At 34.4% G+C, this 15,291-nt stretch overlaps 1 protein-coding gene across 2 annotated transcripts; it reads left to right on the plus strand.

Moving 5' to 3' along the window:
* Nucleotides 1-1,063: 1,063 nt before the first annotated feature.
* On the plus strand, nt 1,064-12,238 carry LOC115979753 (histidine-containing phosphotransfer protein 5-like). Of its 2 annotated transcripts, XM_031101819.1 has the most exons (8): nt 1,064-1,327; nt 3,367-3,453; nt 3,728-3,827; nt 4,206-4,336; nt 4,435-4,503; nt 6,430-6,501; nt 8,210-8,282; nt 11,951-12,238. In XM_031101819.1, the coding sequence occupies exons 3-8, from the start codon at nt 3,768-3,770 to the stop codon at nt 12,047-12,049; spliced, it is 504 nt and encodes a 167-aa protein (XP_030957679.1). In that variant the 5' UTR covers nt 1,064-1,327; nt 3,367-3,453; nt 3,728-3,767; the 3' UTR covers nt 12,050-12,238. The 2 variants fall into 2 exon arrangements, with proteins under 2 accessions (XP_030957679.1, XP_030957675.1); XM_031101815.1 differs by having other exon boundaries at nt 3,367-3,827.
* The last annotated feature ends 3,053 nt before the right edge of the window (nt 12,239-15,291 follow it).

Consider the following 15,291-nt stretch of genomic DNA (forward strand, 5'->3'; position numbering starts at 1 on the left):
CTGTGACATCACTCTTTTGTCCTATAGGAGTTGGCATTGGGAGCAAATCCCTAGCACCAATTCTGCTACCTCTGTGACATCACTCTTCATCCGTTTCTGTTCCAATTTTCTTTTAGGGTTCAATTTGGAAATGCTTCTTTTAAAAATGCCATTTGTCTCTTAAATTATTCATTGCTAGATTCATTACCATTTTTAATTGGTTCTGGTTATGATATGTAAGGGTGAAGGACTCTAGATAAGACATTTTGATAAGAAATCGTTCAGTAGGGTGTGAACAAAATCAAAAGCAACTCTGAAAGGAAAGAGTAAAGAAGCAAAACAAGTAAATGCAGATAGAAATGGAAAATATGGTAGAGAGAAACAGGAAAAATGCATAAAGACAACAGTTGTCATTTCCACTGCTCATCCATTCTGTGCACATGCCTTACTGTCTGTCACTCTCTCTTTCAATTTCTTTCTATAGAGTTTCTTTTTCTCCTTTACAGATTAAACTGTTTTATCATCGCCAATGAATTTAATAATTTAGCTATAAAGCGTGATCAGGTTAAATTATTCTTTTCATCAGATATATTCTTGTTTGTATTTTCAGCTTGAGTTAGTTGATTTCCTAGTCTCCAAGTGTTCTCTGGGATACTTTAATCGACATGAATTAGATTTTATAAATTTTATAAGTACTGTTTTATTCTTGTTTAGTACTTTGCTCATGTATACCTTTGATGGACTAGTTATGGTGCAACACATCTTATTTGTGCACAACAATAAATGGTGTTCACAGTAAATAATATTCATACTGGTGCCATGATAAGATAACTTACTTTTGACTTTCCTATGTGGTCTTTTCTTTTTGCTAGGGGAACTGTGACTTATCTTTAAAAGGAAAAATAAAATTAGTTTATCACATTATAATTTGACCAAGAAAAGAATAAAAGAAAATTCATCATTTTTGAGAAATTGTAATGTTCATCATCATATTAAATCTTATGTCAGAATAGATAATCTATTTTGATAGGGTAAGCTTTTACATCAATAATATTTTGTAAATTTTTTTTCTTTTTCAGGCTTGTGAAAAAACTAAAAATGCATTGTTGTTAAATCTTCTTCAAGTTAAATAATCCATTATGGTGTGAGATGTGATTCTTTCAGCAGTTTAGTATGAGATCTTCACTCAACGCCCTTGTATTCTTGCAGCTTCCATTGTTGATAATCACAATGCGGTATTTGCCCTGTCATGCAAGAGGCCTCAGTTTGAGCAGTGAGTACAGATTTGGGTGGCTAAAATGTACAACTAGATCTTACTTAATCATTGGAGCTTGGAAGCGCTTTTCCTGTGAGTTATGAATGCAATGTCATCTCTATAGATTCTATAAATTCTTTTTGTTTTTGAATAGTTGAAATTTAAAATTTCTCTTGTTCTTATGAAAAATAGAAAAGTTTCTGAGCAGCTTTCTCACAAACTGAACCCTGGAGCAAAAGTATTCCAAGTGTTTATGTACCAAAGCTTTTTTCCTTTACTTTGAATTCCATTTACTCCTTAAAATTAAGACTGTACTTCTAATACCAGAGTGATGCCAATGATGCTAGAAGAGGTGATCCTTATCCTGTGTAATGTGTTGCTGCAAGTAGAGGCATAGAGCTTGTATCGGCCCACTTTCTTGCCAGTGGGCATTCTCTGACTCTTTTTTTTTGGAATAAAGTATGTTGTTCAGCCAAAAGAAAAAAAGTAGAGGTGTAGAGCTACATAGTAGGGCAAGATTATGCAAACATATTTGACATAACTCTAATGAAAAGCCTTCTCTTAGACAAGCACAAATACTTTAACCCCAAATCTGTCATTTTTTATTACCTTTTGCCGACGAGCTCTGCCTCAAATGACACTTCCTCCTCCCACAATAACGGGATGGAGGGTGAGGTGATGGGTTTAGGACTCACTAAGTGCATGTCTCACTTGCAAATAAATTTATCTTTTTTTTAAAAATAATTATTTATAAAGCTGCAATTTAAAAACTTTCCTTATTTGATAACAACTCTATCAAAGCAACTAGCAAGTAAATAAAACCTAATCTAAGAAAACCTGTCATTTGAAATCCTATCCTGTCACATAAGCAGTGCATAAATTTCTTAAAAAGAGATTTCTCAATAAAGAAGTTACTTAAACCACTTTCTAAAAAAAAACAAAAAAAAAAGGTTACTTAAACCATTGTGGGCCAATAAGGAATCTAGTTCTGTTATCGCTATTAATGAAAGTGACAGACAATTATATTGTATTTATGCAACTAAATAGTTGAACATTATATTGAAATTTGTTTGTTCAAAAGACATGAAAAATAAATTTCATACTTTCTTAAACCTTATTCTTATTAATGTAAATAATCATGTTGTTCGAATTGATTTGATAAATTTAATTATGGGTTCAAATCCCTTTATATTTGGCAATGAGCTTTATAGTCATAAAAGCAAGTGCAATTTTTTTCTTTTTTGAAACAAGCGCAAATTAATAGGTATAAATTTAAATATGGGTTCAAATCTCTCTCTCTCTTTTCCCTTTTAACACCTAACCTGACATGTGGGCCCAAGACTCCTGTCATAAGTAGAGGTCAAAATGTGCAATTTCAAACTTAAATGTAGCCAATGAGTTTTAACTCAAATGATACTTCCTCTTTTCATAATTATGGGATTGACGGTGAGGTCTTGGGTTTAGGATCCAATGGGTGCATGTGTACTTACCAATTTTAAATTTTTTTTTTTTTTATAAATTACTTAAATGGGAGAAATGGAGATTATACGAGGTTCAAATGCAAGACCTCCTTGCATTTCTACCATAATGAATTACCACTTATCCTAAAAGAGTAAGTTTTTAAGAAGTGGGTCAACAATTTCTATTGTGCTCACAAACATGGTAATGTTATCCAACTCTTACCATGTCAAGTAGAAGAGGGAATGGGCATAATTAAAAGAATATATAATTTAGGTGCTATTACCTACCAAATATATTTTCACTTTGACTCTCACCATTTATTGCATTGATTGACAGCAAAATTCTTTCAAAAAAATTTTAAAGGTATTGTCATTCAAATTAGTTCCTCTAGAACCTAAACCTGTAATTTGCAGTTATGAAGCCACCCAATAATTTTTTGCCACACAGCTATTTATTGGTGAAGCCATCTTGAGAAAGGTTAATATATTGTGTCATTTCCTATCAAGAAAAGTGAAAATATTCCATTTTTATGCTTTGCACTAGAGCAGTTTGTTATCATGTCGTAATATGTTGTCTGATTATTAGAAAACTAAAGTTATTGATTTACTGGTTGTCATTAAATCACTTTAATGGTTTATGGTTGATTACATATTATCATACATGTCCAACAGTTTGGATCATTCAAAGGGAGCTGCTGGCCCGATCAAGTTGCCCCCATGGGCATTATTCATCCTTGACGCATCATTCCATGATTGTTTGTATGATTCTAAATCTTTATAACTCACTTAATCTATCTATATGAACAATGTAATTACAGAATGATGATTTGAAGGGCATTTGTCATTGAGAATGGCAAAGATGTTAATTTGCAAATTCTAGGTGTTATATCTACAAAGAGTCATGCTAATCTCATGGCAGTCTGACGCAGATTGTTTTCATCTGCAATTAATTTAGTCTTTCAAACCTCACACTGAAGCAAGTGTATCTCATGCAGAATGTTTCCTTCTTAAACAGTTAAAGTTTTTCTTTTAGTTTCAGTTTCTTAGGGCTTCTGACACCACGTTCTATAGAGATGGCTTTGTCTATTCTTAAAGGACTGCTCCAAGGATATGTTCAGTCATTGTTTGACGAGGTGACAGAAAACTTTTTATCTGGTTTTTGATTTGGTTCTTTTTTATCTTCTTTGCCAACAGTCCTTTTGCTCTACTTTGTAGGATTTTTGTATATCGAAATGATTTTAGGGGCTTCTAGAGGATTAACACCAATTGATATTCTTTCACTTGTAATGGCTTGATCATAATATAATTGAATTCTTCTGAATTCTTGGATGTTTATTCTAGTTGAGGTTTGGGATACTAAAATCTGATAATGCAGTAATTCACCTGTTCCTGCATCTTTTGCATTTTAATACAAGTTAGATTTAATTTTGAATGAGATTCCATATCCTGGCTTGAACATTTGTTTGGAAAAGAACGTTCAGACAGTTAATAATGTGTATCATTGCTTGCAGGGGATAGTAAATGATCAGTTTTCTCAGATTCATACTTTGAAAAGTGAGGAGGAACCTGAGCATGTTGTGCAGCTGATTGATAAGTACTTTGTTGATGTTGAAACAATCTTATCAGAACTTACAAGCAAAATGTATCTCCATATTCATTTAATTTTACATGGTTCCAGTTACAGATTCTAGTTCTATATTTACTTTTGGTTATTTCTCATTCATGTTTTTATATCTGCAGTGATTGTCCTGATGTTGATTTCTCAAAGCTGTCTGAACTGGTTCACAAAGTAGATGAGAGAAGCTTGAGGTAGCATGATAGATTAATTTATCAATTGCATTACCTTAATGATATTCACCTATGTCTGGTAAATGGAGAAACTCTGTCAAGGTTCGTAATGTAAACATGTTCACAGGCTGCTGTTATTGAAAGGCAATTCAGATCTATTTGGGTATATTTAAAAGCTGCTTCTAACATTGTGTAAAGGACAGCTGGTTTTTATAAAATGTCTTGCCTTACTCAAGAGCAGGAGGCTTTGATCAAAGGTTTGGGACTTGACATCTATCTTAGTGAAGGGCATGGCAGACTAAACACATGCCTTTCTCAACTTTTAGTAGTAACTGGTTCCGTTTCAGCCAGGCCTTTTTCCTTTCGCTTTACAATCCAACCCACTGAATATATGTCTATAGATTTGGATAATTTTTTCTCATTTCTTTTCTAGTATTGAAAGATTATTTAGTATTTTATACTTTTTTTTTCTTCTTCTTGTAATAGTTTTTGCTTGCTTAGTTATGTTGTTCTTCTTGACATTGCTTATTTGCAAATAGTAGTTACCATATAATATGGGTGCTAATGAAGGAACCTTGTTTTTGCATGATCTGCCCAGGCAGTTTGATCATTTTTCTCATCAAGTAAGAACACACATTGAGATTTTAATAGCACTGGAGTTTATCATCAAATTTTCTTCATTCTAATAGAATGCTAAGATTTGTTTTTCCTCCTTTGTAGTAAAAGTAAGAAAGCATTGTCTGTCCTTACCACCTGTTTCATGAAACTGTTTTTCTAGCACTTACATCCCAGCAGTCTAAACTATGAAACTTTTATAGAACATGGAATAGAAAATGTAATTTATTAGCTCCTTTTTCCTATTATTACTGGAAATTGCTGTAACTTTTTGTTAGGCAATAAAAAATTGTATTCAAACAAAAAAGAATTAATACATTGAAACTAAAAAAGAATTAATCCTATCATCAAGTTGTCATCATAAAAAGTTTAGAACAATGAATTCAAGAATGCATCAGAGTGTAAATTTCCCAAAGCAAGCAGCCAGTCAAATAAAGAACGTAAAAAAATAAAAATAAAAAAAAGCTTTTCAGTGAGTTCCCTGCCAGCTCTTTATCATTGAAAGTATGATTATTCCTCTCGCACCAAATTTTCCACATGATGCAAAGAGGAACTGTCCCCCAAATCTCACCAATCTTTTATATACGTGGATACTGGTGTAGAAGTGAATAATGAATATTCCTTGTTACAGATGATACACTGCGCCGTATCTTCATTTTTCCCAAAGAGAGGAATCAATTATAGTTGCACACTTTGATACTCAGATGCACCCTTTATCTTTGGAGTTTTGGGAAGAATGTGATTGACACATTGGTATGTACCATCCTTGATGTATACCTGAGTGTATGTAGAGTCAGAAGGAAATCATCCCACCCGGCTTACCCCTGACACATGTTGTGATTTGGTCGAAGGTTAAATATCAGAAGCTGAACTTCCTGATTCATGTTTATGACATCAACAACATTGAGTACTAGAATTTTCAGCACTACTTGTAATGGTCAATCTAATATAATGGGATCTCACAAAATGTAGACTACCATTACCTGCACTGAATATAACACGTCTACATGATTGTGGTTTGAATATTTAAGATATGAATCACATAATGCTAAGTTTCAAGCTATATCTAGAAACAATGGCAACCTTTAAAATTGATATCATGAGATTGAATAACTTTCCTCTTGTTCTTATGATCAATACTATCTGCTTTTCAACATGATACTTGGAGTGAATGGTTTAATTCTTATGTCATTTTGTTAAGGAAGTTTTAATTATAGACTTGTTTTCCCAAAATTATTTATGTTTGCTTCAAGGGATACGTAGAAGATTATTTTCTCCTTCCATCTCTTGGTGATTGCAAACTGGATCTTACTTTTTTATTTGGTGTTACAGCATTGGTGCCAAGCATGTGAAACTTGCATGTGCTGATCTCATAAAGTCTTGTGATCAGATGAACAAGGAAAAGTAAGGATTTCTGTTATTCACACTGCCTAAATATGAATGATGACATATTGAGAAGAAGCAATTAAGATCCATTTTGCTCATAGAGAAGTTACTAACAAATTTTGAATATAAGATATACTGGCATTAACCTAGCTTTTTCAAATACAATATACCAGGATCGTAGTAAAATTCAAAATTTGACCCCTAGTATATCAAATTTTGAATCCTAATGGGACCAGTGGGTCCAATCACTGTCACTATTGCTCTTGAAAATGTTAATAGTATGAAGTAGTTTAACCAGTAACCAATTGGAAGAAGCGTCATAGAAGGATATCAAATGAGGGTTTCATCCTCCTTTTTGTGTAAAGTTTACTTAAATGTGACTACTTTGGGGAGTTCCTGAAGTCCTTGTAGTTGTGATTACCGTTTTTCCTTTCCCTTTTCGAATGTTTTCCCTTTGCAATGTGGTTTTTGTTGTATGCTTGTGGTGTTCATGGGCTTATCCCTTTTTCCATCTATTCCAAAAAATTAATAATCATCCATCCAAACAAATTGCTAGGGGTTGTTTGATGTTTTAGATTTCTTTAATCACATTTTTTGAGTAATTTATTTTCTCTAATTTCCATCATAAACTGCTCTATCAAGTCTCTTTTCTTGTTCAACTTCAGGACTGAATGTATTGTAATTGAGTTTGTAATCCTTGTTATAAATTATTGCAATTGATTTTTATTTTTATTTTTAAACTGGGCCTTCTTAATTGGTAATGTCAGGTACTCTAATACTTCACACACTTGTGCATGTCACACTAATTAGGTTATGAGTTACCCAACCAAACCTCTCTTTTTCTTGCTTTCATGTCAAAATTTAAGCACATAGCAAGTTAGAGTGTTTTGACATATATGCATATATATTCACAAACTTGCATGCATATATACATATTTATATGTATTTATGTTACATGAAGGAGGTAGCCCTCCCTCACTTCTGGGTTGATCCCTAGAGCTCCGTTTTCTTAGGGGAAAAGATACCAGCTCTGCACAAAGGCTGGTAATGTGCTCTGACATGTACACTAGAGGGTAACCAATTTTTCCAAAAATGATTTTTTGTTCACTTTTCTACTAGCTAGTTGGTAACCGTGAAATGCACAAAGGAAAGCTTAACTTAATATGATTTTTCTCTCTTACTTTTTTTGTCTAGATATGAAATTTGATAATTGTGGTAGTTATTAATAGGCATTTATTATGATTGAGTTTGTATATGGAACTTATATATTTACCTTTCAAATAAAATATGACATGCCAAGATTTTAATAGAGGGTTTAAATATAAAATATAATTTTAAAATATTTACATATATAAAATAATGACCTGTAAAATCGTGAGGCCCCAAAAGCTAATGCGGCACAATCTTATGAGGTCAACCAAAAGTCAAACTCAATTTTACATATATTATAGATTATATATAATTCGATGTTTTCCTTGTAATGTATACATTTTAAATTAAGGCATAGCTGATTATATTCATTCAATCACTAAGTTTGTCCTCCTGTTGTTTTTTAATTCCTTCCATTTGAATGAATCTGCCAGTATCATTGAGTTTTGCAGTAACTAAAAACTTGCCTTTTACACTAAGAAGATTATTTTTATTTCTCAATTAAATTTGTCTCATACTTGCATAAATGAATTATTAATCCCCTGACCCCTTTGTATTGCAAATTTTTCTGTTTCAGTTTCTCCAGAGCCTTAATTTGGATAAAGAATGAATTTTCTCACACTCGAAACAAGCTGGAGGCCTATGCTCAGGTATTGCACAATGTTCATTTATATCTTCTAAAGTCTCATGATAATGTTTAATTGGAAAGGGCATTGTACTATTATTCTTGATCTTTCATATGTATGATTTTAAGTTTTTATTTCCTTGACCTTTGTAAGTCTTCTTTGGAGAGAAAATTATGGAAACCTGATTTTAAGGACGTTGGAGAAATAGAAAGATGATATTTTGGGTTGTAATGGGCGGTACTCTTCTATAAGGATCTGGAAGTTTCTAGGAATTTTTCTAGTGATGATGTTTTCTTCCCAGCTATTTCAAGAATACTCCTATTGTAACCGCTTGGTTATCAAGAATTTCCTCCACCTCCTTTATGTAATATCCTTCAAGGAGCAAGTAACGCATCCATTTGTAAATATTGAGAAAATCTGTGGTAGCAAAGACTAGATGAAGCAAAGATTTCTAGGCCATTGCTATGAGGGAATTTAAAGAATTCGCTTCCTCAATTGCAGGAAACATGGTTGGTAGGTCAGAAAATCAGATTTCGATAAGGATGTTACATTACCATTAATGCAACTCAAAATTATTTCATGGAATGTTAGGGGTGTGAATGACCCGAGGAAGCAAGTAGTTATATAGGAACTGCTTGCAAAATGGAGAGGCAACTATTTAGGGGAGGCAAGAAGATGAAAGTGGCAGATATGACTACTGGGGAGGCAAGACTATTTAGGGGTCCATATGTGGATTGGATAGCTTTCAATTTAGGGACAAGGGTGCGCGTGGTTGTACCAATGTCTACCTTGGTTTGTCTGTGTTAGTTAAATAGAAGATGCAAATAAGGAAAATGTGAATGAAAATGGGCTATTTCTAAGTCCAGCAGCCCTTTCCCAATTCATTCCATATATATGGGAGATTATAAAATATTATAAAGCACATTCTGATGAGTAATGCTACAAACACAAACTATTTTACAACATTTTTACAAACTGCTAATATAGCGAATTCTTACTAGTTCTAATATATGCTCATCACTAACATCACATTTTTACTTACAATAACTATTTGGAAAATGTTAAAGCCATATCAGCAGTTTGTAAAAATGTTGTAAAATAATTTGTGTTTATAGCATTACTCCATTCTGATTGTGACAGATGGACATGGGAGGGACATCTCACCAATGTTATCCTTCTAGAAGGATACAATTCTCTTTGTTTCTAACATTCCCCCTCAAGTCGGAGCATATATGTCATATAAACCCAACTTGGTACAAATAGATTCTAATTGAATCCCACATACTGATTTAGTAAAGACATCAGCAAGTGGGTTCTTTTCTTTGGGCTTCTTTGTGCTCATTATATGTACATGAAGTAGTCTCTTTAACTTAAAAAGTATTCTTACTTATCAAAAAAATCATCAAGTTAGTTCTCAGATTGTACGCACGGTGTAGCTATTTCGTCTTTGTATCTTGTCCCATACAAAGTAGCAGTTTACTTAGATGTGCTTGGTCCTTTCATAATTTTGATAGGTAATAAAAAAAATTATTAAAAAAAGACTACATGTATAAAGAACACAAAATAGCCTGAAGAACTACATCAAAAAGAATTATATACAACAAGGTATTGACTCTATGAACAACACAATGGAACTACTATTCGTAAAACCCCATGTGCAAGACCACTCATATAAGGATTCAAAGCAATGTTTGTAGTAGCTTGATTATCACAGGATTGTTTGATAGGAGTAGGTACTATGGCTAGAGATATATTTGGGGAGTCAAGTGCCATGCACAGTGGCATTTTTCAGATGGACAGCAACACTGGGTAGGATGTTGATAATTTACAAAAACGATACATTGGGATTTTAGATCAGTGTTGCATGAGTAGACAGAGTGGGGGGACAGTAGGGCATCTCATGCTTCATTGTTCTATGTTTAGAGGTTTGTGATCTTTGGTGTTTGCTTTAGTTGGAGTATCATGGGTAATGCAAAAGATGATAATCCAAATGTTATCTTCATAGCAAAGAAGATTCATTAATTATAGAAGTGAAAAGATTTGGGAAGGCTGTTCATTGTATAACTCGTGGACTTATTGACAAGAAAGCAATAGTAGGGCTTTTGATGGTGTAGAACACCCGATTATGTAATTAAACAGATTATGTTATGCTCTTTGTCTGATTGGGTGATTGCATTAGGCAACATCCCTATTGTATTTTTTCTGGATTTTTAGATTCTCTAAATCTTAGCTTGTAATGTTCTGCAAGTTGATTCATCAATTATATTTAACAAAATTATCATTTACTTATTAGAAAAAGGTTGATCCTCCCCCTTTAGTGCTTGCTTAATAACTTTATTATAAGTCCAACAGGGTTAGAGTTGGACAACATTACCAACTTCTACCTTAGACCATTAATATTAGACTTCATCATGAGATGATCAAACTCTATGGTATATTTTTCAACAGACATACCTTTTTGCTAGAAATTGTGGAACCTAAGTATCTTGTTGGTAGTTGTCTGGCAAAAACTTCCTCTTGGCATTTCTCAAGAAACAATACAGCTTCTACATTCATGATCTCCTTTTATTGGATTTTACACCATAAAGATGCGGATTTCACAAACTTCACCTTACTATGATTTAGTAAATATTTATAATCAAAGACCCCACCAAAACATGACAACAACAGCCATCCATGACAACCAAAACTATGACCCCAAATTTATACCAGATTGGTTTAGGGAGTAATGAGGGAATAAAGGTACACACTCAAAATGGATTGATAAGCTCACCACTATTAGAAATTGCCAAAGAGATATAGAGCAAGAAACTCAACACCTATAGGAATCCACAGAAGGGTGAGAATTAAACTAGAAATCCCTCTACTCACAAGGTAAAGGCTGATTAATTGAAAATAAAATTCTCTTTCTGATTCCAATTTACATATGTGATGAGCTTAGAACAACCCTTTAAACATGGTAATAACAACTTACATCCCCCAGACAAAATTAATTAATAAAAATCAAGAACTTGAGAAAATGTTCATAACAAAATTAACAAGACCCATTAACAAGACATAGGAATTGGAAAAACCATATTGGGAACTAATCAAGCATAATTAGAAGCAAAATAATTTAAACTTGGCTATTTTTGGAGTACTTTCTATCAGCCCAAACAGTCTATAGCAAAATTGCCATAATTTCGTATAGAAAACTCCAAATTGCACGCTGTTTGATACCTTGGAAACTGGAGACCTAGAGCCTTGCAATGGTATATAGCTTGCTAGCTAATTCTTCTGGAATCATTACCAAATTAATTTTGAAAATTCCCCAAAAATCTCTCTTTAAGTCCTTTGAACTTCACTAGTGTGCTTGAATTATCAAGCACCAATGTAAATGATATATACTGTTGGCACTTATTCAAAAGTTCACCCATTGGGAGGCATTGATGGTTTAAGATTTAAGATTAGTCATGGTTTCCCATCAAGTGCAATGGATTACCAGCCAAGCTATCCCCATGACTCAACAAGCTAGAATGTATATTGTCCAGCTTGAACCAGCAATTAATATCTATATATATATATATATATATATATGTACCAAATGCTGGTAATATCATAGTATAACTAAAGGGTAATAGCCTATTTATTTTGTTTTCAAACAATCTTGTGTTTTACTACATTTAAATTACTCTCAACACATTTGTGTACAGATGGAGCGGAGGATTATCAGACTCAAGAGCAAACAACAAAGCAGCGCTTGTGTGCCATCAAGTTCTCTCGGTTGTTTGAGAGAAGTTCCTGAGAAGTGAGAATGCAATCACTTCCGTATGGAAGTGAAGAACTGTAATAGCATGTATAGAATTTTTTATAGTTGCTCCATCTACGTGGTCGCATGTGTTTACAAGGGATGCTTTATAAACAAAAGCTCTATCTACCTATTAACTTGAGTTTTCTGTTAATGATTTGACAATTAATGTTCTATATTTTCTTCCTACTTATTGTGCATTGTTCAGATTCCAAAAAGGGAACTAGTTAGCCACTGAAAAAACTGCAGTATAAGCACTACCACATTGTCTTTAGTAGCGTAACAACAAATCGATAATTGAAAGTTCATGACATAAAGTACTTTTGGGATTATTACAATTTAGGATTTTTTTGCCATTTAACACAATTTTAGGAACAATTTTGTTAGTTAGCAGGTTTCTGAAATTATTTAGGAAACTAGCATCTCACTGAGTTCAATGTAAAAATCGAGCCTGTAAGGCGTACAAACTGAGCTGAAGGAGTGATGAAAAAAGAAGAAGGCATCCAATCCAGCTTCATTTGGGCAGAGCCCAACTGCCATCGCCTCATCTTGGGGCAAGTAATTTATGAAATTGCAACTTTATCTGTTGGACACCAACACTCCGTTCTTCCTTCTCATCGCCACCGCCGTCGATTGCTTTGAAAGCAATTGCCTGATAGAAGATGAGAGCGTGGGATTGGGATTGGGATTAGGATTGGGGTTTGGTTCTTGTTTTGTTGTTGTTTTTTGGGTTTGTTGTTGAAAGAAGATGAGAGCGTGGGATTGGGGTTTTTTTTATTGTTTTCTGGATTTCTTGAGAGAAGATGAGAGTGTTTGTTTTCTAGATTTGTTGAGAGAAGATGAGAGCTGGGTTTTGGGGAGAAGATGAGAGTGTGTTTTTTACGGGTTTTGTTTAGGGAACTCGAATCTAAAAGACTTAAGTTCCATGTGGAAAAAATTTTCACCGAGCTTTGCCAGCAGATAGTACTTGAGTATCTGAGACTTAAGTTGCTATAGTGAACTCAAGTCTGAGTGACTTGAGATGTTAATTTCTTAAATAGTTTGGAAACAATGTTAACTAATGAAATTGTTAGTATTTTGGTGTTAAATTGCCAAAAAAAAAATCCTTGCAATTTACCTCATTGTGGTTTGGCTCTATCACAATTTATAGTACACAAACTCTTAATTGTTACATTTAATCTCCTGAGTTTGGACCAAAATGAAACAATTAAGATTTCATTCAAATTATCACTAATACTTTCATTTTAATACAAACTTTAGAGGCTAAAAATGTTGCAATTGAGAAAGGCTTTTGTGATTCTAAATTGTTATTGGACCAACCCACGTGGAGATAAATTGTTTAACAGACTAAATTATGATGGATTAAACCAGAGTGGATTGTGTGTGTGTGTGTGTGTGTGTTTCGTTGGAATGAAGTGCTTTACTTTCATTGCTCATTGTTGATGGCCATTTTGGAAGTCCAAGTGGAAAGGAGAAGCCCAGTAACGTAGACAGAAAAGAGTTGGTAAATGGATAGAAAACATATTAAGCCCAAGTGGCAAGAATAATGGATCATAGGCCTATAAGATAAACAAATGGGTCTTGAGGGGGCAAATGGGCTTAAAAGGGCCTGGAAAGAGAGAAAAAAAGAAAACCATGGGCAGTATATGATGTGGAAAAGTGAGAATGGGTCACAACAGGCCCAAAGTAATGAAAGTAAAGAAAGTAAAGGGTTGATGACAAGCCTATGAGCCCCAAGGATGAGGGATAATGTAATTGGGCCGGAGAAACCCAAAGAACTCAGTAAAAGCCCATGGGAATGCAAAGTTAAGAAAAGGGCCAAGAAAGCCCAAGGAAAGCAAATGGGTTAGGGACGTCCAAGAGAAAACAAATAGGACACAGGAGCCCGCCAGTGATATAATAAAAGAACCAATGGCCGTACTGGACCATTGAGAGAATAATAAACGGCAAACCTAAAGAGGCCCAGCAGAATTGAGGCAAACAACTTCGCAACAGGAATGATAGAGTGGCATGGCAGGAGATGGTTGCAAAAAAAAGGGTGGACTGAAGAAAGGCAAAGCCCACCGTTAAGCAAAGCCCAGCTCCTAAGTGGGGCAAACCATAAAAGAAAGGGAAACCATATAATAGTCAAAAAACGAACGGCAGACTATACAGGCCAACCACAACGAACGCATGAGCAACAGGCAAATTTTGGACATACATGGAAGAGAGGCACGTGCATGGCCCAGACATCACCCGCCTGTACCCAGCCAATATAGGACACGGTGAGGACATGGGTCAAAGGTAAAAGGGCATGGTTTGGCAATGGGGAGAGGGGAAAAACCTATTCTAAGGTTCCTGCTCGGGCTCTTTTGGGGGAAGTGTCCTATTGGGATGACATACCACCCAAAATAAACAAAACTGAGTTTGAACCACTAGGTGCATGCCATAAGAGATAAGGAGAGAGAAGGCACCTACACCATAGTAGGGAAGGGTACCACGACAGACAAATAAACAAAATAGCTTTCTTTTGTCTGGTGATGGAGAGTGGCACACAGACGGACCAGTGGTAGTCGACAAGTACACCCAAACCAGACAAAGGTGATTAAGGCTAAAATAGTAAAATCCGATCACGGCAAGCACTATAAAAAAATGCCATTGCCGTGTACAGGAGACCAAGCACCACGGAATAGGAACTTGAAAAAACGGGGGAATAGAAAACAAGTATTGAGCAAAAGAGAAGAAAAAAAAAAAGATAAGAAAGGGGAATGTTAGAAGAAAAGGAAAGAAAAAGATAGAGAGTTAAAGCAACAGGCATGCACCAATAGGTTGATTCCTCTCTCCCACTCAAAGTTCTGCTCTCTGCCAGAAACAAAAAAATTCTCTTGTGCACCAACCATTTAGGTCCGTTTCCCTCAAAGTGATTAATTTCCACGGCAGGATTTCCCTGGGAGATTATTCACGTTGAGAAGAGACGTTCTTCCCTCTCCAGTTTTGGTCCTACAGATTAAATTTGATCTGATTTCTTTCTTCTTTTGATTAACCCATATACTACCTACTTATTCCCTTTACTTTCTTTATAAAAGTAATTGTTGTTAAACTGTGATTATATTTTCTTGATTAGGAATTATCTATTCACTTTAATTAAGAAGTCAAAGTACTTTCTTTTGTCTTATTATTATCATATCTGCCTGCCACGACTCATCTAAAACAGCTCTGTCTGCCATAAGCGTGCTTTTGGCGAGTGAGGCATAGTTTGCGCACAAA

Source organism: Quercus lobata, chromosome 1 (genome assembly GCF_001633185.2).
Source record: "Quercus lobata isolate SW786 chromosome 1, ValleyOak3.0 Primary Assembly, whole genome shotgun sequence".
In the NCBI taxonomy this organism is placed as follows: Eukaryota; Viridiplantae; Streptophyta; class Magnoliopsida; order Fagales; family Fagaceae; genus Quercus; species Quercus lobata.

Coding starts and splice junctions, on each gene's coding strand:
- LOC115979753 (XM_031101815.1), top strand. CDS start 3,768: ATGGCTTTGTCTATTCTTAAAGGACTGCTCCAAGGATATGTTCAGTCA. Junction 4,504..6,429: donor GTAGATGAGAGAAGCTTGAG/GTAGCATGATAG, acceptor TTGGTGTTACAG/CATTGGTGCCAAGCATGTGA. Junction 8,283..11,950: donor AGCTGGAGGCCTATGCTCAG/GTATTGCACAAT, acceptor ATTTGTGTACAG/ATGGAGCGGAGGATTATCAG.